The 24,734-nt window shown below is 47.4% G+C and overlaps 1 protein-coding gene across 1 annotated transcript; it reads left to right on the top strand.

Annotated features, from left to right (window-relative positions):
• The first annotated feature begins 374 nt into the window (after nucleotides 1-374).
• Nucleotides 375-1,436, top strand: LOC119324927. Its single transcript, XM_037598692.1, has one exon. It carries the CDS (start codon nucleotides 652-654, stop codon nucleotides 1,183-1,185), a length of 534 nt encoding a protein of 177 aa, XP_037454589.1. The 5' UTR covers nucleotides 375-651; the 3' UTR covers nucleotides 1,186-1,436.
• The last annotated feature ends 23,298 nt before the right edge of the window (nucleotides 1,437-24,734 follow it).

Genomic DNA, 24,734 nt, shown 5'->3' with positions numbered 1-24,734 from the left:
CGTGGTTCAATCAGTAGAATGCATCTGCTCGAGTGACAACGACGTCCACGTTGCTACGTAGTACCTAGAATTATTGTGCCTCCCACACGCCGCCAAAATACCATCCGCAGCCTACACTGGAGATGTCTACCACTAGACCGTATTCGAGCAAATATCATCGAACAGCAAAACGAAACCCTACGCCTAAGATGTCACCTCACGGAATTTGATTATATGCGAGGCGTTTTAGATCGGCATGCCCAAGAAAGGTGGCTAGTCAAGCAGTAGGCGCTCATTCCTCCGCGCCCCCACAATCTGCTAAAGCGGAGGGGGAAAGCAATCAAAGAAGCCAAAGCGATGTGATGTCCCTGCCTGCTCCTGCTCGCTGCTGCTCGCTGCTACGGTTGCTTTGATCCAATGCAACGTCCAAAAGCAAAAGTAGAGAGCAAGCCAGCAGCACAGCACAGCACAGCAGCACAGCACATCAGCGAGGGCGAAAAGGAATTTTGTTCAATTCAAACCCGGGCCTCTGCCTCTGCCCCGCTCCATCATAAAAAGACCACACCACTACTCACGGAGCCAACGCTCCATCGCAAGCCATTTCCATTCCCTTCCTTGAGAAACAGAGAATAGTTCTCGAGAGCTGAGAGGCAGCAGAGAGAAGAAGCTGCCATGGCTTCCATGACTCAGCCCATGCCGTATTACCCCACCACCAACCCCATCATGCACGCGCAGCCGGCCACCACGTCCAGGGGCTCCTTCGCGCCGGTGTTCACCGTGCTGGGCGTCATCTCCTTCCTCGCCGTCGTCGCCTGCGTCGCGGGGCGGCTGTGCGGCCGCCGGCTCTCCAAGAAGAAGGCCTACGCCGACCAGCACTACTACGGCACCAACGCGGTCGGCGGCGACCTGGAGAAGGGCTTCGAGGTCAAGTACCCGCCGATGAAGCCCATGCCAAGCTCCCGCGCGGTGGTCCATGACATGGACGACGGCTTCGAGATCAAGTTCGCGCCGGAGAAGCCCGCGGCGTGGAAGACCGACGCCAAGGCCAACAACAGAGGGCGCCAGCAGCAGCAGCACCACCACCACCACCAGGCCGGTATGCCGAAGGAGTACGCCGGTTTCAGGTACCCCGCGGCTGCCAACGGCGCCGTCAGGCAAGGGCAAGTAAGGGGCGGAACATTCGTCTCCGCAAAGCCCGGTTCATGATCATCACAGTAGCTTAGGTTCACAACTTGATGTATCTCATCATATGATAAGAGTGTCTGCTAGGCAATTTACTAGGCATCCATGATCCATCGGCGATCATAGCGTTTTGGTTCTTCACTCTAGTTTTGGGGCGCGCTCTGCAAAGTTTGTACTAGTTCCCAGTCACTTCCAGATTGTATTTTGTACATTAAACCCATCAAGCAGTGAAGAACATCCCATTCTCAAAGTAACCACGGCTGCACGAAAGCATCAATCGTCGATGGGGTCCTGGGGAGCTTCGTTGGCCTTGCGCTTGATGGTGATGACTGGACACTCGGCATGCTTGACGCAGAACTCGCTCACCGTGCCCACGAAAACCCTGCAACGAAAAACACCAGCCGTTTAGTTCAAGTGTAAATTCTGCTTTGCTTTACCCACAAGAATGGACCACAATATACTAGTTCAGAAAAAAAGTTACACGGCATAGTTCAGTGATGTGCACAGTGCACTTTGTCAGAAGAAGAATCTAAGCTGCATATAAAATATATTGTGGTCACACAGGAAGGAACAAAACGAATGTACCTGAAAACATACAAAGGAAACCTTATGTATATACTAGGTTGCATCATAAGGATGCGTTCACAAACAATGATAGAATGCATTTGGATTTGAAAATTTATTCTGGGAAGATGAAACCCTCACACGCTCTGTTATTCTGGAAAGACATGATTAGATTGCGGAAAATTCACATTAGTCACAGCTATCAGCTATGGGTGCAAACGTAGCATATGGCATCAGTCCATGTGAAGACTTCACCATTTCTCGAAACTAAAAAACAAGTATAGCAAAATAAAAATACCCTTGCATCAGTGCTATAAAGTGTTGCAGAGATGTAATGTATGGCAGAATTATGTCCCATCATAAATACTCCCTCCGTCCCACAATATAAGAACATTTTTCAAGTTAACATAGCTTGAAAAACGTTTTTATATTATGGAACAGAGGGAGTATATCTCTTAAACTGGAAGAAAAACAGTGAGTTCGCAGGATTTGTAATCAAACTACATTGCCCTGAATAGTAGCCAAACAGCTCAATGACGTAGGGCAATAGCATACACGTACATGAGGTTGCCTGTGTATCACAGTACTAGTTCTACACAGATAGACCACTTACATCATAGGCAGGGGTATGATTAATTTCTTTTGAGGAAGGGGTACGATTAGTTCTGTACGAGTAGGACGTCAAATCATCGAGTCTTTTTATCAGTGGCACGTTCTCCTAGAGTAACACTTAAAAAGTGTTTATCAATAGGCTTTTTCACAATAGCTAGGCACGCTTCTACTGTTGCTTGATTTACAAGGCAGCATCTTGTCTAGGGAGCACGAATATCGAAATCCCTCTTAATGGGCAGGCATGCGCACAAAGTGGTAAAGAACTTAGGCCAACTCCACCGCGCGACCCTATCCTGTCCGCCCCCGTCCGTTTGGGGTAAAAGGGACAAAAGAGGCAGCCCAGCGCGCGGCCTCAAACGGACAAATGTCCGGATTCGGTCCGTTTTCGACCCATCCCCAGCCCAAACTTGCGCTCGGTTTGGGGCGAAACGGACAGCGCGCGGACGGGCGGGACGCGCGCGCTTGTCCTCCCCTGGCCCACCCGTCGGTGGGAGAAACCAAAACCCCCCACGCCCATTTGGCGCCATTTGCCCCAAACCCTCCCACGTCCCTCCCGCCGCCCCCTCTCTCCCCCGTCCATGGCCGACGCCCCGCCGGGTTCCGGCGGCCTGGCCGTCGATCCGCCCGCAAAGGTGAAGAAGAAGGCGGCAAGGAAGCCGCGGTCGGAGTGCACGCCGGAGGAGATCGCCAAGTTGGACGCGGAATCGGCGAAGAGGAGGGAATGGAGAGCGGTGGTCAAGGTCAATGCCGCCGCGGCCAAGTTCGCCGCCCAGCGCGAGGAGCTGGAGGCCGCGCGGCGCAAGGCCGCGGCCGACGAGAAGGAGGACCTCGTCAACAAAGCGCACGCCATCCTCATGCTTGGCATAGGCCGTCCTGCCGGGTTCCCTGCAGCGGCCGTCGGCCCGACAAGCACAGGCTCGTCGGTTGCCCGGCCTACGCACTGCCAGTCGCCGACGTCGCGCACCGCGCCCATGTCGCCCTGCTTCCCTCCGCCAAGGCACGACGGCCAGACCCGTTTCTCGGGGTCGCCGGACGTGGGCGCGTTCGCGCCGTCCACACCGCGCCCCGCGGCCGTCATCGACCTCAACGTCACGCCTGGGTCTAGCAGCGGCGGGCGGCCGTCCGTCGAGATGCTAAGAAAGCAGGCACGGGCATCGTTCACGGGCACCATGCCGGCCCCCGCGTCTTGTTTGATGAAATGCCAACCCCAACGCTAGTGGTCGACGACCCCTTCTACAACCGCTACATGGAGGACGTGATCTTCGACGGTGGGCATGGTCGTGCCTACGACCCCGATGAGACCCAAAGTCAGGATGGCCGCGCCGAGTACGGCCCCGATGAAGGTGGGCACGAACGTGCTGACTACGACCATGGTGACTCGTGGCATGAAGACGATGACATCTATGTCGAAGGTGATGAAGAAGAAGAAGAAAGCAATGACGTTGATATTAGTGGTGCGCCATTGTTCATCGACGAGCTCACCCAAAGAGCGGAGGCACAAAAGAAGAGGAAGAGCATTCGCACGGGTTCATATACACAAGATGAGGACAAGTTGATTTGCCAAGCTTGGATGGAGATTAGCCAAGATCCAAGGACCGGCGCACAACAAAAGGGCATTGATTTTTGGACGAGAGTCCACAAAACATTCCATGAAAGGAAGATGTTTGAGCCCTTCCAAATTACAAGCAACCGTGGCATCGGTTCGATTCAAAAAAGATGGTTGTTCATCCAACAAGAGTGCAACAAGTATTGCGCCGCATTTGAGAGCGTTGAAGCACGGCCCGTGAGTGGTCTCGGCGTTGGGGACATGGTATGATCTCCTCTTTCTAGCCCTTTCCTTGCTATGGCCATGAGACTTTGGCCGTGTATATGTTTGCATGTTCACTTTGTTGTTGATCATGTGGTGTAGGCATTCCAATCTTTGGAGGCATTCAAGGCCCGGCACAATGACAAGCCATTCACTCTTACGCATTGTTGGACGCTCATCAACATGTGCCCTAAGTTCAAGGACCAATACCGTGAACTACAAAGGAAAAGAGGACTGAAGACGGCCAAGTTCGCCGAAGGTGGAGATGGCGAGGCGTTGAAGAGGCCGAGGGGCAAGACCAACTCCAAGGTGGACGACATACGTGACGCCTCATCCATGGCCTTGCATGGGACTTTGCATGGCATGATGTCTCAAAAGGATGTGAGGGACGAGAAGAAGCGGCAAAGGAAGGACGAGCAAATGAAGCAATACCTAGACCTTCAAAGACAGAAGTTTGAGATGGAGGAGGCGGCCAAGAGGAGGAAGATCGACATGGAGGAGGCGGCCCGGCAAAGGCAGCTCGACATGGAGGAGGCGGCCCGGCAAAGGCAGCTCGACATCGAGGCCGACAACGTCAAGGCCAGGCAGAGGCAGCTCGACATCGAGGCCACCAATGCCGCTGCCAAAGCGAAGGAGGTGGCCCTTGCGATCATGAGCGTGGACTTGTCGAAGATGAGCGACAAGACGAGGGCCTGGTTCGAGGCCAGGCAAAAGGAGATGCTCGACGCCGAAGGCCTGAACTAGGTCGTCCGATTGGCGTGGCCGTTTTTTTTAGGCTGGCATGGGTGCCGCCCGCCCGTCGGGCCGCTGGTAGTGTGCCGGCGAGAAACCATTCATTTTGGAGGCCGGCTGTGTTGCCGGCCGCTGGCTGTGTTGCCGGCGAGGAGAACTATTCATTCTGGAGGCTGGCTGTGTTGCCGGCCGCTGGCTGATGCCGGCGATGGACGTGTAGGCCGCTGGCTCTGTTGCCGGCGTGAACCGGGGCCGCTGGCCTGAACTAGGGCTTGGCATTTGAAAACTAGATGCGGACAGGATGGGGCAAAATGGATGCGGCCGCGCGCTGGGCGCACGGCCACCGCATCCCAGGACAGGCCCGGACACAACCCCAAATCGCTACCCAAACGGACAGAATCCAGACAAAACGGACGTCCATTTGGGGTCGCGTGGTGGAGTTGGCCTTACACCCTGCATCTATGCACTCTGGAATTTCAGAATTTGACCGTATTTAGTACAAACACAAATCAGAGGGAATGGCAAGATCCGACTGTACCAACGGGAAAGGCCACAACTTAAATCTAGACATGTAGGAAGGTGCATCAGCATAACAATGCACTGTGTGTATTCTCTGATCATCTAGTCCATTAAGTTTTTTTTTCTATTACAAAAATGAAAGGAATACAATCCTTTTCTTTTCTCTAAGAAAAGCATATCATGATGACAAATTGGGAAGGAGGATTGGTATGCCAAATACAGAGGATAAAATGCATACAACTTATTCGAAAGAGAACTGCGTAAAGAATTCAACAGCATCAGATTTGAGTTCAAGGTTAGCAAATCAAGCATAACATCCAAATTATAATGTTATTATCCACAATAACAGTTTCACAGTCGGCTCCCAATATCCGACATCAAGTGTGCTTGATGTATTATAGAAATCTTTTTTGGTTAAGTTACCAAGGTGATCAGCACAAATTTGAGGACAAAAAACTGTTGGCTATTTTCCGATGTTCTGTAAGACATAGATGTGGGTTATCCAATAGATCTAATTCAAAGTGCCTCTATTCAACCCTCATCTTAGAGATCTCCATCATAACTATATAACCAGAAGTCCAAAACTGACAAGATCAAGATGCAAACTGATGTTATATAATTGCATGTACAATGCTTATCGCAAATACTGCAAACATTTGATTAAAGAAACACAGTTGTCTGATACAATCATCTACTACCTCCATTCCTAAATATAAGATGCTGGGGCAGTTTAAATTAAACTGCCCCAACGTCTTATATTTAGGAGTGGAGGTACTAACATGCATGAAAATTAGCAAGATGATATTTTCTGTGTTTGGCATGTTAGTAAGATAAGTATGCTTGCTTCAGAATACAGCAACATTAACCCTGCCACTATACTAACTTACTAAGGCAACAGACAAAAAAAACAGAGGAGGGACAATACTGTAATATCATAACAATATCATAAAATAAACTTTTCAAATGCCCTCATCAAAAACACAGTACATTAGATCCAGCCCAATTTTGCCAAAGAAAGTTGATTGTGAATATATATCTTAGTTTGGATGAGATGCACACCTAGCTGATGAACCATTTTATCAAAACATACATGTAGCCATGTTATTACACAATGAAGATTACTCAAAAGTGGGCTGCAATTTAATTGCGCCAGCCAGGCTTTGAACTCAAGACCTCTTGGCTCTGATACCATGTAGAAGTGCATGCTCTAGCCAATGCAACCAAAAGACCGATCTGATGGAAGAGACTAGGCAGCATATTATACGTCAACATGGTCATGGCATTTGTAGCGATACAATTAATTCAGATGCCGCAACAACTACCAACAAGGCAACAACCACCAGCTAGTATGAGTAGTTACTGCAATTGTGCATGCCATTGACTAACCCTGAAACAGAACAAGCTCCCCATAAAGTACCGTGTCAACTATATGCAGCCTAAAAAGGATGCTACGAGCGGATGCATCAGAAGTATGTAATCTCCCTCTTCTGCCGACAGTTCGTGTGATTCACACCAAAACACTACAGTCTAGCACACAGGTCGCAGCAGCAGACGCATCCCGTGAACAGGAACAGTGGGATTGCAGTAAGGATGGCACGGATCAATGCTAAGAACTCATCGTGCATTCGATCTGAAACCACTAGGGCGTGCTACGAACAGATACGCCGTGATCGAAGAAGAGCCACCGCCCACATCGCGACGGCACCGCATACCAAGGCCACACGACCACCACACTGCGCCGACAGAGAGGGAACCGGCGCATTCCGTCGAGCACCTCAAGCACGCAGCAAGCAAGCAAATCCACCCCTGGGGCATTCCACGGGACGCACGAGGGGGGCGCGCGGTTGCACGTACCGTCCTCGTCGGGGACCTGGACGTGGAGGAAGAGGAGGTGGAAGCCGTCGGTGTTGGAGCGGACGAGCTTGGAGAGCATCCAGTCGAAGGCGGAGCGGCAGCTGATGGAGGGGTGCGGGTACCCCTTGAGCGACGACTCGTTCACCGCCATCATCACCCGCGTCGGCGCCGACGAATCCGCCATTTGCGCACGCCCTCGCTTGCTGTTTGCTTCCTTGGCAAGAAGAAGAAGGGGAAGAGGAGTTTTGGGGAAATTTTGAGGAGGACAAAAAGCAATCTACGCTTTCCTTCTTCATTTATACTGGGTCCGGTCATTTTCGCTCTTTTTGCTATGGCCACAAAAAGCAATCTACGCTTTCCTTCTTCATTTACATCATCGAGACCCAAAACGGATCCGGCTTGCCTGCTCCCTTTCCATGCTCCCATCCGTGCTCCCACTTCATCTTACGGTTGTCATTTTCTCTTTTTCTTTTCTAATCTAATCATCTCCCCCCTGATTTTTAGGGGGTGGGGTCGGACCTTATTTTCTACCAATCAAATCAAGCCACGTATGCGGGAGCACGGATGGGAGCACGGGGAGGGAGCAGGCAAGTCTCGTCCACCCAAAATCGCTCAATTTTGGAATATCCTTGTGAATTTACACTACTGACTTGAATGGAATTGTATTGGCCATTCAATTAAGGAGAACTATTTTTTTGTAGAATTTACAAAACTCACTCGTGAAAAAAATGTTTTCATCGTTTGGCTGGACTTTGAATGTTGTACTTCCTCCATTTTATTTACTTCGCATATTAGAGCTGATTGAAGTCAAACTTTGTAAAGTTTGACCAAATTTATAAAAAAGAATATAAATATTTACAATAACAGATCTATATGATGCGGAAGTACATTCAACAACAAATCTAATGGTATTGGTTTGTTATTGTACTCCCACCGTTCCTAAATGTAAGTCTCTGTAGATATTTCATTGTAAACCGCATACGGATGTATATAGATGCATTTTAAGTTTAGATTCATTCATTTTGCTCCGTATGTAGTCCATTTAGTGCAATCTCTATAAAAACTTATATTTAGGAACGGAGGGAGTATATGTTAATATTTTTGTCTATAAACTTTGTCAAAGTTTGTAAAGCTTGACTTTGCGGAGTAAATAAAAATGAAGGGAATAGTACCATAGAGAATGGGGCCTCACACTATTGGTTAGACGTGCGGGTGTATGGCTAGCTCGCTTATCTTCGAGGCTCAGCAAACATGGTGCTCAAAATTGTTTCTTCTACTAAAAAATGTTCGTCAAGAGTTAAGTTTTTATTGGCCCGTTCTTATTTTATTGTGTAAGGACATCTCCAACGCAAGCCCCTATAACATGCATTGTAGTATTTGTTAATGAACGGTGATACGCGAGTCACCCATCCAACCATGCCCGCATACATTTCAAAGCAATTTTGGACAAAACGCACAAACTTCATGCACCCCGGATGATTTCCATTTAAATCAGATCAAATTAATTACGACACATTTCAACTAAACAAAAGCGGACGAGACTTTTCCAACCTAATCTAAATGATCGCTGACCGTGCGGAGTCCGTCTCCCATGTCCTGTCTTCCCCTTGTCCGGCAAGCTCACCGGACATGAGCCCCCGTGAAGTGAAGCCGCGGCATGAAAAGAATAGGAGTGGCCTTCCTGGGACCCAAGTCGTGGCAGCGTCCCATGTACTACTCTTCCTCGCTCGATTCTGTACTGTCGACGTGTCGGACATGGACGGATCGGCATCGTGGTCATGGCGGCGGGGCGCGAAGTGTGGTGCCAGCGCGGCCGATGCGGAGCTGGCATCGTTGTTGGTCGCCTACTCCTCCTCTTCGGCCAACTCTGCGTCGATCTCCATGAACAACTTGTACCTCTCCGCCCGCAGGACACACAGCTGCCATCGCTCATGGCGGGTCTCGCAGGCGCTAGGTTACTTTAGTTTACACGCCTTGCAAAAATGCAGTGAAAGGTTGCGTACAAAAGACCAAACAAAGTGTTAAGACCCAGGGAGCTAGGTTACTTTTTTACCTTTAGTTTACTGGTAGTACAATAATAAATTTTTGAACCAGTACTACGACAATATTATTATTTTTTGCGGGAACGTAGTACATCCATAGCACATCCCCGGCTTCCAACCTTCCATGTCACTCACATTCTTTGTCAGACTCTGTGCAGATTAATATTATCTGCAAACTGATGCATAGAGTTTCTGCTAGCATGTCAACATGACAACATGTGCCAAGAAAAAGGGACAATGTGTCATACGAACCTCTTTGGTGCGTTATATGGTGTGCGGGAAGCAATATTCATGTTATTTCACTTGATCATCGATCGATAATGATCTTTTTGTGATCTGGTTGGTAGTACTTTCCAGACGTAGCTGACGGCTGTGGTCCGCTAGCATCTCTACGGGGCCAACGTGGCAAGAAAAAATGCCGTGGTTGACGCGGCTAGGTGGGGTTCCTCGCGTCACGTCAGACGTGAGCTCGTGATCCACGTAGAGGCTCTCTCATCATGGAGCAACGGCACGTCCTTACACGTGGAACCGGTCCGATTGGGAATGAGTCACTCCTCGAGTCCTCGAGTCATGCTCGTGTTCTCGAACCGCGTCGGCAGACTCGGCACGGCCTGAGTTTTATTTTAAAGTGAAAACGGTTACTTGTTTTTTTTTTGCGCTAGTAGAAGAGATTTATTCCAGAGGTGAAGGGTTACAATCAAGCGGCAAGAGGTCCTCCACACACGGTGGACCTCGGCCCAGCCACACAGCCGTAATACTCTCTGTATGACTATACAGGGCCCTCTGCTACCCTATTCTGCAAACGACTGATTTTGAAGGCAATAAACTCTCTATCTATCATTAGATGACGAATCTCAGCGACCAGGTGTCCATAAAGCCGATCTAGATAAGCTCTCGTCCGACAGGGCAGAGAGGGCGATGGAAAAATCCGACTGAACAATGACAGGGAGATCACAGTGCTGGATGGCCAGTGCCATCCCCTGCATTAACGCATGTAGCTCCGCTTCCAGGGCTTCATTGCAATTAAAAATGCACCGGTACGCCGAGAAAATCACACTCCCTTCATGTGTCCGTAATACCATCCCCGCCGCTGCTGATCCATCAGATTGAAGATAAGCTCCATCAACAGATAAGGCCACCTTACCCGGAGGTGGCTTCGGCCAGGGGTGAACCATGTTCACCTTCAGAACGGCTGATGGCACCTCGCTTCGTAAAGGCATCTTCCCTTTGATAATATCATCGGTGGAGTATTTGGTGCAAAGATCTAATGAGTGCATGTAGCTTTGCAGATATGATGCTGATATATCGACCGACGGTACTGCCTTCCCATGCACTATGTCCGTCCGTAGGGACCAAATACGCCAGACCAGCATTATGACACATGCCCTCATATAATCATCACAATTTGTCAACACGTTTAGAAGCCAGTCTTGCCCTGTATCCTGCAGCATCTCCTTCCTCGGCAAGTTCCACACCATCCGCATCTGTTGCCACAGCTGCTGAGCGTGATCACATGTGACCAGGGCATGGAAGGAAGACTCCCTTTCATTCGCACATACAGGACAAGTATCACGTGTAGATATATGGCGATACTTCTTGCATGCATTCGTTGCTAACGCCCCCGAAACTGCCTTCCACGCGGCGATCCTCATCTTGAGGGGTACCTTGGCTGTCCAAATGCACTGCCAGATCGGTCTCTCTCCAGAAGGGCTGGCACTCATGGCTGGTATATCCTTCGGCTCCACACTTAGAGTTGCAAGTTTGTATGCACTCTTGACAGAAAATTGGCCGCTCCTCTCCGGAAACCAGGCCATGAAGTCTTGGCCATTTCGTGGTGAAGTACAGATCTTAAGAATCTCGCGTACATCCATGTCCCAAAAATGTTCTCGCAGCCTATGTTCGTCCCAAGCACCATGTTCATTCAAGAAATCCGCCACCCAGTTATATCTGCAGTTGCGCTTTGGTGTGATTGGTCGAAAATTATGACCTCTCGGTATCCACGCATCTCTCCAAGTTCTAATGAGAGTCCCGTTTCCCACTCGCCAAATGATCCCCTTCTTTACCAGTTCAAGACCGTGCACAATCCCCTTCCAAACAGCAGAAGAGCTAGCGGGGAATACAGTATCCAAGAGATTTCCATGTGGATAGTACTTGGCTTTAAGCACTCTCGCACACAGGCTATCTGGGCACTCCAACAGACGCCATGCCTGCTTAGCCAGCAGTGCCTGATTGAAGGCTCTCATATCACGGAAGCCCATGCCCCCCATGGACTTAGGCGCCACCATCTTCTTCCAACTAAGCCAGCCCATCTTCCTTTTCCCATTTTCCACCCCCACCAATACTGCCTCATCATCCTAGTCATGTCGTCGCAGACGGACGTAGGCAGCCTGAAAATGCTCATAACGTATGTAGGTATAGCCTGTGCAACAGCCTTAATAGGATCTCTTTGTTCCCGGCAGAGACAAACTGTTCACTCCAGTCGACCAACCTTGCTCGCAACCTTTCCTGAAGTGATTCAAACTGTTCTTTATGAATCCTTCCCTCTGGCACCGGCAGGCCCAGGTACTTGGGCTCAAAAACTTGCTGTGATACCTCCAAGATGCCTTTGACCTCATCCGCCACCAACGCATCACAGTTGTCAGAAAACAGGATGGAACACTTTTCAGGGTTTATCAGTTGACCCGTCGCTGCAGTATAAGTGTTCAACAAACCGTTGACAAAGCTAGCTTGCTGGCTCGAAGCCTCAAAAAACAGTAAAGTATCATCCGCAAAAAGCAAATGAGATATCTCCGGGGCACCCCGACATATGGTCACTCCCCTTAATTCACCACTCTCCACAGAGCTGGTAATAAGAGCAGACAAAGCGTCAGCTACAAACAGAAATAGGAACGGGGACAGCGGATCACCTTGTCGGAGCCCTCTCGATGGCTCAAAAACCTCAAGCAATTTGCCGTTGAATTTCACCGTGTACGTGACAGATCTTACACACGCCATCATCCATTTGATCCATGTTGCAGAGAAACCCCACCTGCTCAAGGCCTTCTCAAGAAAGTCCCAATCCACGCGGTCATACGCCTTGGACAAGTCTAACTTGTATGCACACGCAACAGGGTTATTATTCTTCAAAGTATGAATATGGTTGATGCACTCAAAAGCTATGATCGAATTATCCGAGATAAGCCGACCAGGAATAAACGCATTTTGGTTTTCAGAAATAAGTTCCGCCACGAGAGGCCGAAGCCGGTTCACCAAGCACTTGGACACTATTTTGTAGATCACGTTATACAAACTGATTGGGCGAAAGTCCTTGAGCTCCTTTGGGAACTGAATCTTCAGAATAAGCACAATAGCCGTATCATTCACCCCCTTAGGCTTGATTCCTGACACAAAAAATTCCATAACAGCCGCTGTGATCTCCTCCTTCATGACGGCCCAATTTCGCTGATAAAACCGAGCAGGAAATCCATCCGTACCAGGTGCTTTTAGCGGCCCAATTTGGAACAACGCATCCGACACCTCTTCGACAGTGAATGGTCTGCACAAAGACACATTCATTTCGTGTGTAACCTTTGTTGTTATCTTCTCCAGAACCGGCTCCGGGAAGAGAGTAGGGTCCTTTGTAAACACCTCCTTGAAATATGATGTAGCCATCAACTCCATCTCAGAGGGAACCGAGCACCACGTCTCATCCGCACGCTTCAGGCGCTGAATATAATTGCGCCGCGCGCGCCATACAGCCCTCCGATGGAGATATTTTGTGTTCCTCTCACCTTCCTTGAGCCATGTTATTCGTGATCGTTGCAGCCACAACATCTCCTCACGGTACAATAGCTCGTCCAGTTGATACATCTTCTGTCTTATGGCTGCCCTGTCTGCGTCATGGAGCTGCAGATCAGCCAGCTCAGTACGCAGCTTTTCAATTTTAGTCATGACATGGCCAAAGTTTGACTTGCTCTAGGCTCGCAACCGAAGCATCATCTCTTTGAGAGCATCCTGCACCGAATTCAAGTGCCCGGTCGGTTTACTCCTACCCCAGCTTTCCGCAATCATTGCCTCGAGGCCAGGGTGCCGTTCCCACATGATTTCATATCTGGGCATACTCTGAGTACGTCGTGGTTCTGCATGTGCTAGCCGCACCAAAATGGGCGGATGATCGGAGCACGAGGATGCAAGATGTACCACTTGCGCAAATGGGAACATATCTTTTAAAGCTTCGTCTGCACAGGCCCTGTCCAGTCGGACACGAACGTTCCTTGTTCCATGTTGTCCATTGTCATATGTAAAAGGGGCTCCTGAGAAGCCCAAGTCCACCAGCTCACAATCTTCCAAGCATTCACGGAATAGCAACATTTGGTTCTCAGACCGAGGCGACCTAGAGAAGTGTTCATGCTGCCACATTGCTTCGTTGAAGTCACCACAAACCAGCCATGGTTCCGTCGATACCGCCCGTAGACTTGACAGAGTACTCCACATAAGGTGACGGTTCTCCACCCTTGGTTCACCGTACACGAATGTGGTTCTCCAAGTTTTGTCACTTACATTGTCAACAATTCTCACATCGATAAACCTGGCACTAGAGTCGAGCACGGTTACATGTAGGTTATCGTCCCAAAACAGAGCCAGCCCTCCACTCAGGCCAACACTGGATACACCCGCAAAACCCTTCATATTCAATCTCCTTCTAAGTTTTTCCATTTGACTAGAGGCTTGACGAGTTTCTGATAAGAAAATCAGCCCCGGGGAATTGGCTTTTGAGAGGGCCAAAACCTCACGAACTGTCCGGCGGTTCCCCCCTGGCAGTTCCATATTAGGATACTCATTGCACCCGGCGGTCCTCCTCTAGGGAGGCCGCCGATCTATCATCCGAACACTCTTGGGAATCAAACTTTGCCTTCTTACTGTTTGAGCTGTTGCTAGGCGACGAGGGAACATCGTCTTCTCCTAGCCCTTGGGTCAGAGCTAAACTAGTAGTTGTTGTGCTAGGCTGTCCTTGCGAACTATCCATAGCCAGCCTTTTACGAGCCGGGGGGTCGATCTGCATGTCCCTGATACACACCTTAGTCGGGCTTGATGTAGTATCGGCCAGGTCTGGGTCATTGACCTTCTTCCCAGCCTTCTTTGCTGGAGTACGCTGCTGCTATTTCTGGTTATCAAAACCTCGACCAACCTCCTCAGTTCTTGCTCTGTTTGAACCATCTGCATACAGCCAGCTGCCAAACTTCATGTCTTTTGTCTCATGAACCCCAGATCCGCACTCCTTAAAGTCGTGCCCAATCAGCCCACATACACTGCAAAAGTGGGCAAGTTTCTCATACCGGACCAAGTACACCTGTCTCGCGCCTCCTCTGACGATACTCACAAGTTTTGTGAGGGGTTGGCGGATATCATGACAAACCCTAACCCTCACATAGTCCCCCCGGGTATTCCCATTTAACCTCATATCTAAAATCTCCCCAGATTTTTTCAGTAGTGATTCCACAATGTTCCTTCTACAAAACCCTTCCGGCAGTTTATGGATTTGCAACCAAATTGGCATGAATAGCATTGGCACTTCTTCAGCTTTAGTAAAGTCGTCGTATGGGCACATGAGAACTACCCAATTCCTGAATAGCCTTGGACCAAGTTCCACCATCCGCTCCCAATCTCCCAGGCACTCCGCTTGGACCACAAACAGGTTCGGTCCGACGGGTTTGAACTTCACTTGTTTCGCCGGATTCCAGGCCGCCTGCATCTCTCTGTAGAACGTTGTCAGACTAAAAGATTTATCCGTGTGAACCTTGGCTAGGGTGAGCCAGCGGACACCTTCGTTGATCACAGGATCATCCTCCTCAATAACCAAATCATCGAACTCTTCGTCCTCTAGGTTGAGCTGCTCCATGAAGTCTACCAGATCCGATCTCCCGACGGCTACGGAGCCGCCGCCACTTGTCCCGGACATAGCATCCGCCATCAATATCGTCTACAAGGTCGGCCGGAAGGACCCGACCACAGTGGCACGACCCACAGGTCTCGATATCCCAATCGAGGCCGGAGGGAGGTTTTGGCCGGACAGGGAACTCTCAGGCGACATAATCGCCAGAGAGGAAAAGAAACCCTAGCCTGAGCGTAACGGCTACTTGTTTTACACTAGTATATAAAAATTAGTACGTGCATGCACTTTGATATTAGCCAGGATATTAATTGCATGTATAGATATTACTAGCAAAATGGCCCCTTACTTGCAACAGGAGAAAAAAATCATAATCTTCAATGGTTGTGAACACATTTTCCTGCATCACCGAGATACATTAACACTCTCAATTTCATGAAATCATGAACAATTTTCGAAATCATGAACATTTTGTTAAACTCGTGCACATCTTTGAAATCGTGAATGTTTTTCAAATTCGTGGACACTTTTACAAATTTTCAAAAAAACTAAAATCAAGAACATTTTTATTTCACGAACATTTTATACTATTTGCAAACATTTTTAAAACTAGTGAACATTTAAAAAAAACTCTTGAATCGGCGAACATTTTTTTATTTAATGAAAAAAAATTAAATGCATGATCATTTTTGAATCAGCGAACATTTTATGACTGAATAAACTATTTCGTCAGTCACGAACAGTTTTTTAAATTTTTCGGATATTTTTCACTCATGAGCATTTTTTGAATTAGTGAAACATTGTTCAATTTCGTTAACATTTCTAATACATGAACTATTTTAAAAAATCCAGAACATCTTTTGATTTCCTAAACAATTTTATCAAAATGTTGAACTTTTTTGAATAAGCAAACGTTTTTATACAAAACCGCAAACATTTTTTGAATCCACAAACATTTTATGATTTATGAAAAAAATTATCTCGAAATTCTCATTTAAAAAAATCAGAAATTTTTTAAGTCCCAAATTATTTAAAGTAGAAAAAATATAAAAATGAAAAATATAAAAAAATGAAATTTAAGAAACAGGCCGCCCGGACATCGCCCGACCCAGATGGTGAAAGGATCGATATGGTTGACTAGAAGGGGGGTGTATAGACAACTACCAATTTTTAGCTTTTCTTAACAAATTAGGTTTAGAAACAAATAGGTTTTCTACATATATGCAACTAGGTGAACAACCTATATGATAGTAGTAACAACAACAACAACAACACAAGCAAGCGAGAGATACAACACAAGTAAAGCTTGCACAAAATAAAGGTAAAAAGTAACCAAAAGTGTAGCCGCTGAAGATGATGAGATTCCTTCCCTTTGAGGGGAAGTATGTCTCCGTTGGGACGGTGTGGAGGCACAATGCTCCCCAAGAAGCCAGTTGGGCCACCGTATTCTCCTCGCGCCCTCGCACAATGCAAGATGTCGTGATTCCACTAGTGGTGCCCTTGAAGGCGGCGACTGAACATTTACAAAAAAGGTTGGGCAATCTCCACAACCAAACTGGAGGCTCTCAACACCACCACCAAACTTCACCACAATGAATTATGGCTCCGAGATGACTTCAACCATCCAGGGTGCTCAAACACCCAAGAGTAACAAGCTCTGCAAGGGATTAGTGGGGGGAATCAAATTTCTCTTGGTGGAAGTGTAGGTCGGGCCCCTCTCAACCAATCCCTAGAAAAACAACAAGTTTGATTGGAAACGGAGGGAGATCGAGCGAAAATGGAGCTTTGAGCAATAATGGAGTTTGGGGGAGCAAGAGGTGGGTTTTCTTGGGGAAGAAGACCCCCTTTATATAGTGGGAAAGATGTAGGGAATCGTTGCATGGAAAACAAAAAAAATTCTACGCACACGCAATGATCTATGCATGGAGATGCATAGCAACGAGGGAGAGAGTGTGTCCACGTACCCTCGTAGACCGTAAGCGGAAGCGTTTCACAATGCGGTTGATGTAGTCGAACTTCTTCATGCTTCAACCGATCAAGTACCAAACGCACGACACCTCCGCGTTCTGCACACGTTCAGCTCGGTGACATCCCTCGCCTTCTTGATCCAGCAAGATGTTGAGGTAGTACATGAGTTCCATCAGCATGACGGCATGGTGACGGTGATGGTGAAGTGATCTCCGCAGGGCTTCGTCTAAGCACTACAAAAATATGACCGGGGTGTAAACGGTGGAGGGAGGCGTCGCACACGCCTAACAATTAATCTCTTGTGTGATAGGCGCCTCCTCCCACATATATATAGGTGGGAAGGGGAGGGGAGAGGCCAGGGTGCGCCCTAGGGCTGGCCGCCTGCCCCCTAGGGGCCCTGCCTTGCCCTGCGCCCCCCTGCCATGTTTTCCCAAGGGGGAGGAAATAGGGGGGGGGGGAAGGAAGTGGGAATCCTAATCCACACTTTCCTTTCCCTTCCTCTTTCCTTCCCCTCCTTAGGCCGACCTGCTATGGGAGCGCACCAGCCCCTTGTGGCTGGTGTCTTTCCCCTCTTGGCCCATAAGGCCCATATATTTTGCCGGGGGTGCCCGGAACCCCTTCCGGTGACCCGATAAGTACCCGGTAACCCCTGAAACACTTATGTGTCCGAATACTATCGTCATATATATCAATCTTTACCTATCGACCATTTTGAGACTCATCATCATGTCTGTGATCTCATTTGGGACTCTGAACAACATTTGGTCATCAAATCACATAACTCATATAATATTATATCATCATCGAACGTTAAGCGTGCGGACCCTACGGGTTCGAGAACTATGTAGACATGACCGAGACCCCTCTCCGGTAAATAACCAATAGCACAACCTGTATGTCCATATTGGCTCCTACATATTATACGAAGATCTTTATCGGCCAAACCATTATGACAACATACGTAATTCTCTTTGTCCATCGGTATGTTACTTGCCCGAGATCCGATCGTCGGTATCTTCATACCTGCTCAATCTCGTTACCGGAAAGTATATTTACTCATTCCGTAATACATCACCTCGTGACTAACTCCTTAGTCATTTGCTTGCAAGCTTATGATGTGTATTACCAAGAGGGCCCAGAGATACTCGTAGTGACAAATCCTAATCTCGATATATGCCAACTCAACAATCACCTTTGGAGATACCTGTAGATCATCTTTATAATCACCGGGTTACGTTGTGATGTTTGATAGCACACAAGGCATTCCTCTGGTATTTGGGAGTTGCATAATCTCATAGTAGAAGGAATATGTATTTGACATGAAGAAAGCAATAGCATAAAACTGACGATCATTATGCTAAGCTAACGAATGGGTCTTGTCCATCACATCATTCTCCTAATGATGCGATCCCGTTATAAAATGACAACACATCTCTATGGTTAGGAAACCTTAACCATCATTGATCAACGAGCTAGTCTAGTAGAGGCTTACTAGGGACACGGTATTTGTTTATTTATTCACATATGTATTTAGGTTTCAGATCAATACAATTATAGCATGAATAATAAACCTTTATCATGAATAAGGAAATATAAAATAACAACTTTATTATTGCCTCTAGGCCATATTTCCTTTAGTCTCCCACTTGCGCTAGAGTCAGTAATCTAGTTCACATCACCATGTGAATAACACCCATAGTTCACATTCCCATGTGATTAATACCTATAGTTCACATCGCCATGTGACCAACACCCAAAGGGTTTACTAGAGTCAATAATCTAGTTCACATCGCCATTTGATTAACGCCCAAAGAGTAATAAGGTGTGATCATGTTTTGCTTGTGAGAGAAGTTTAGTCAACAGGTATGTCACATTCAGATCCGTATGTATTTTGCAAATTTATATGTCTACAGTGCTCTGCATGGAGCTAGTCTAGATAATTGCTCACACGTTCAATATGTATCCAGATTGAGACTTAGAGTCATCTAGATTAGTGTCAACGCTTGCATCGATGTAACTCTTTAGGACGAACTCTTTATCACCTGCATAACCGAGAAACATTTCCTTAGTCCTCTTTAAGGCACCCAAGGATAATTTTGACCGCTGTCCAGTGGTCCACTCCTGGATCACTCTTGTACCCTCTTTGCTAGATAAGTGGCAAGACACACATCAGGTGTGGTAAGCATGGCATATCGTATAGAACCTATGGATGAGGCATAGGGGAATGACTTTCATTCTCTCTCTATCTTCTGCCGTGGTCGGGCTTTGAGTCTTAGTCAACTTCACACCTTGTAATACATGCAAGAACCCTTTCTTTGACCAATCCATTTTGAAAGTCTTCAAAACTTTGTCAAGGTATGTGCTTTGTGAAAGTCCTATTAAGCATCTCGATCTATCTCTATAGATCTTGATGCCCAATATATAAGCAGCTTCACTGAGGTATTTCATTGAAAAACTCTTATTCAAGTATCCTTTTATGCTATCTAGAAATTCTATATCATTTCTAATCAACAATATGTCATCTACATATAATATTAGAAATGCTACAGAGCTCCCACTCACTTTCTTGTAAATACAGGCTTCACCAAAAGTTTGTATAAAACCATATGCTTTGATAACCTCATCAAAGCATATATTCCAACTCTGAGATGCTTGCACCAGTCCATAGATGGATCGCTAGAGCTTGCATACTTTGTTAGCACCTTTACGATCGACAAAACCTTCTGGTTGCATCATATACGACTCTTCTTTAATAAATCCATTAAGGAATGTAGTTTTGACGTCCATTTGCTAGATTTCATAATCATAAAATGCGGCAATTGCTAACATGATTCGGACGGACTTAAGCATCGCTACGGGTGAGAAAGTCTCATTGTAGTCAACCCCTTGAACTTGTCGAGAACTTTTTGCGACAAGTTGAGCTTTCTAGACAGTAACACTACCATCAGCGTGAGTCTTCTTCTTGAAGAGCCATTTATTCTCTATGGCTTGCTGATCATCGGGCAAGTCCACCAAAGTCCACACTTTGTTCTCATACATGGATCCTATCTCAGATTTCATGGCCTCAAGCCATCTCTCGGAATCTGGGCTCATCAAAGCTTCTTCATAGTTCGTAGGTTCGCCATGGTCTAGTAACATGACTTCCAGGACATGATTACTGTACCACTCTGGTGCGGATCATGCTCTGGTTGACCTACGAGGTTCAGTAGTAACTTGATCTGAAGTTTCATGATAATTATCATTTGCTTCCTCTCTAGGTGGTGTAGGCATCACGAGAATAGTTTTCTCTGATGTGCTACTTTCCAATTCGAGAGAAGGTACAATTACCTCATCAAGTTCTACTTTCCTCCCACTCAGTTTTTTCGAGAGAAACTCCTTCTCTAGAAAGGATCCATTCTTAGCAACAAAGATCTTGCCTTTGGATCTGTGGTAGAAGGTGTACCCAATGGTTTCCTTAAGGTATCCTATGAAGACACACTTCTCCGCTTTGGGTTCGAGCTTATCAAGCTGAAACCTTTTGACATAAGCACCGCTTGACCAAACTTTGAAGAAGTGATAGCTCATGTTTCTTGCCAAACCACAGTTCATACGGTGTCCTCTCAATGGATTTGGACAGTGCCCTATTTAACGTCAATGCGTCTGTCCCTAATGCATAACCCCAAAATGATAGTGGAAAATCGATAAGGGACATCATAGTACACACCATATCTAATAAAATACGGTTAAGACGTTCAGACACACCATTACGCCGTGGTGTTCCAGGTGGCGTGAGTTGTGAAACTATTCCACATTGTTTTATATGAAGGCCAAACTCATAACTCAAATATTCGCCTCCGCGATCAGATCGTAGAAACTTTATTTTCTTGTTACAATGATTCTCTACTTCACTTTGAAATTCTTTGAACTTTTCAAATGTTTCACACTTGTGTTTCATCAAGTAGATATACCCATATCTACTCAAATCATATGTGAAGGTGAGAAAATAATGATACCCACCGCGCGCTTCAACACTCATCAGACCGCATACATCGGTATGTATTATTTCCAATAAGTCATTAGCTTGCTCCATTGTTCCGGAGAACGGAGTTTTAGTCAGCTTGCCCATGAGGCATGGTTCGCAAGTATCAAATGATTCATAATCAAGTTATTCCAAAAGTCCATCTACATGGAGTTTCTTCATGCGCTTTACACCAATATGACCTAAACGGCAGTGCCACAAGTATGTGGCACTATCATTATCAACTTTGCATCTTTTGACATGAATATGTGTATCACTACGATCGAGATTCAATAAACCATTCACATTGGGTGTATGACCATAGAAGGTTTTATTCATGTAAACAGAACAACAATTATTCTCTGGCTTAAATGAATAAATGTATTACAATGTCAGGACCCCGATCCTGAGTCACACCGATCTAGCATGTAACACATCATATCACTTTACGGCCTCACGCACGGTATTCCCACGGGTGCCACCTTACCTAGCCCGGGACCGTTTGCGCCTTTTGGCTCACGTATATGATAGTGCCGCTAGCATCCATATGACAAAGAACCCGGGCTGACATGGCTAGTCGTGAACCCAAAGTGGCACTAACTTACAGGGACAGGCATACATGACCCAACAACAAACGTGTCAGTCATCAGCGAGTGAATTCGGGCTGTAGCAACTAGGCTAGTAGGACTCCGGTAAACCGGGCTGTAGCAGGCTAACAGGACTCCGGTAGACACCGCGTGACATTTCCCCGAAGGGACAGACACAGGAACGAAGAAGGACACATGCCGGCCAGCCTAAGTGTTCCGGAGCAGTAGCAAGCTACCAGGGCTCAGTGGAAGCACTAGGAGACATTTCCCGGTAAGAGATGCTACCAAGGATAAACAACTAGATAGTCAGATCCCACACATACCAAGCATTTCAATAACATACACACAATATGCTCGATATGTGCAAATACAACATGGTATCACAACATGACTCTACAACTCAAGTATTTATTCAATAGGCTCCGAGCGAGATACTACAAACATGGGTCTCATGACCCAACATTCAGAGCATACAAGTCAAGCACAAGCGGAAGCTTAACATGTCTGAATACAGACATCTACAAATGAAAAAGGCTGAGAAGCCTTACTATCTACCAGATCCTGCCGAGGGCACAAGATCGTAGCTGAGGTAACAAGCTAAACGTGTCCACGCGGTACTACTAGCGAGACTGAAGTCTCTCTGCAAAAACATAAATTAAGCAATGTGAGTACAAATGTACCCAGCAAGACTTACATCAGATCTAACTACATATGCATCATTATCAACAAGGGGATAGTGTGGTTTAACTACAGCAAGCCAGCTTTGACTCGGTGGCTATCCTGAACTACGACTGCAAGTAACTCTTTTGAGGTGGCGCACACGAGTCCACATATTCACCATATCAATACACCACTATGGATCCGCTCCCGTCTCCCAACGAGAACGCCATCCATAGCACTCACGCTTATCTTGTGTATTTTAGAGTATCCACTTTCATTTGTCTATGAACTGTACAGGCAACCCAGAAGTCCTTTACGGCGGACACGGCTATTCGAATAGATCATATTAACCCTGCAGGGGTGTACTTCTTCACACACGCTCTCACCACTTACCGCCGTTTACACGACATGTACTCGGCAACCTTCAAGCGGAAGCCCAGCGAGGGTGTCGGCCACGACCTGACTAACCACACAAGTCTCTCGTCCAGGTTTATCGCCTATTTGGGTTCCATCCGCAAGGAGATCCGGCCGGGGTGTCGCTCACGGCCCCAAATGATGTGTGCAGGGTTCCCAAGTCCACCATCCGGGTGCCACTTGGTACACCGGGCCACTGTGCCTAGTCTGTCCCAACTACCGGGTGCCACTTGGTAGACTACTAACACTACCTACAAACACCAGAAACTAGTTGCAACTCCTGGACAGAGATCAAGTTGATTAATAAGTCGAGAGAGCTTGGAGCGCCCGGAGCCCAATGTGTGGTAGTAACTGTTCATGGATCACAAACACAGAACTCAGTTCCTGAGGACGGCTGCAATGAGACAACCCACCATGTACTCCTACATGGCCTCTCACCGCTACCTTTACCAAATCGTGTTCACACACTTAGTTCACACACAGTAGGACATGTTTACACACCTCCAATTCATTCCCGATGAATCCGACCTGACTCAACTCTAAGCAGTAGCAGGCATGACAAACAAGCATGAATGAGTAGGCACATCAGGGCTCAAACAACTCCTACTCATGCTAGTGGGTTTCATCTATTTACTGTGGCAATGACAGGTCATGCAGAGGATAAGGGGGTTCAACTACCGCAGCAAGTAACAGTTGAATCGTTGTTGTCCTAATGCAGTAAAAGAGAGCAGGAGCGAGAGAGTGGGATTGTATCGGAATGAACAAGGGGGTTTTGCTTGCCTGGCACTTCTGAAGATAATATAGCTCTTCATCGGTGTCATCGGACTCATCGTCGGAACCACGTCTATCGAGAGGTGGCAAGTTCCGGCAACACAGAAGGAAACACAATCAATGCAATGCACAATATGATGCATGATCATGACATGGCAAAATGAGTGTGTTGGGCTAATGCAACTAGCAGCAGGTTAAATGAAGTTGGTTTGAACCTTAGGTTCAAATTCAAACTCCATATGTGAAGGTTTAAATGTCAGTATATGATTTGTCCTAAATAGCAGCCATAAGTTGTTCTAACATGCATGAAATGGTACAGGTGGATAGATTGGATTTTTCCGATCATTTTTCATATATAATTTATTTCATTTGGAGTTACGGTTGAATTTCTATGAATTTTAGAAGTTTTGGATATTTTCTGGAATTTCCTGTATAAGAATAAATCTAGAAAATAATTAACTGCGTCAGCATGACGTCGGGGTGACGTCATCAGGTCAAAGGCGCCAGCCCAGGTCAAACCTGACCAGTGGACTTGACCAAGTCAAAGCTGACACGTGGGTCCACGGGGTTAGCACTAATCTAAACAAGTAATTTACACTAACCTAATCTATTTTAGTTAGCCGGTTAGTTGGGCGATGGGGCCCACATGTCATTGACACGTGGCACTAACTAAACACGATTAACACCTAAGCTAATGGCACCACATCAGCGTCACCGGAGTTAGGCGCCGGCGACCTCAAGTCGCGGCGGAAGGTCGCCGGAGCAGCGCTACGGGCGGCAGTGGGTCAAGCCAAGGGCACCAGTGGGTTGCCCTCGCTCGCCCGCATCCAGGTGTGGCACCTCCTGGTCACGGGGTGATCTGTAGCAGTGGCGACGGCAAGTTGGGCGGCGGCCGGAGTTCGGCCAAGGCGGGGCTATGGCCTAGAGGTCAAACGCGACCAGGGAAGAAGGGGGAAATGACTTGGGGGCTCACCGCGAGTTCGTAGGGAGGGTAAGTGGGCTCGGGGACGTCTTGTCGGCGGGAATTCGGCGACGGCGTTTGGTGGCCGAGGCGGTGAGGAAGATGGCGATTGAGGCGATGCTGCAGGGCATCCGGGGCGCATTCTTCGGCTTGGAGATTCACGGCATCGAGGCGGAGCTAGTGGACGCAGCCACGGGGCATGGGGGTAGTGGTGGA

Source organism: Triticum dicoccoides, chromosome 6B, assembly GCF_002162155.2.
Source record: "Triticum dicoccoides isolate Atlit2015 ecotype Zavitan chromosome 6B, WEW_v2.0, whole genome shotgun sequence".
Taxonomy (NCBI): Eukaryota; Viridiplantae; Streptophyta; class Magnoliopsida; order Poales; family Poaceae; genus Triticum; species Triticum dicoccoides.
The sequence above is the reverse complement of the archived record's forward strand: the minus strand, read 5'-3'. Positions and strand labels throughout refer to the sequence as shown.

Coding starts and splice junctions, on each gene's coding strand:
- LOC119324927 (XM_037598692.1), top strand. CDS start 652: ATGGCTTCCATGACTCAGCCCATGCCGTATTACCCCACCACCAACCCC.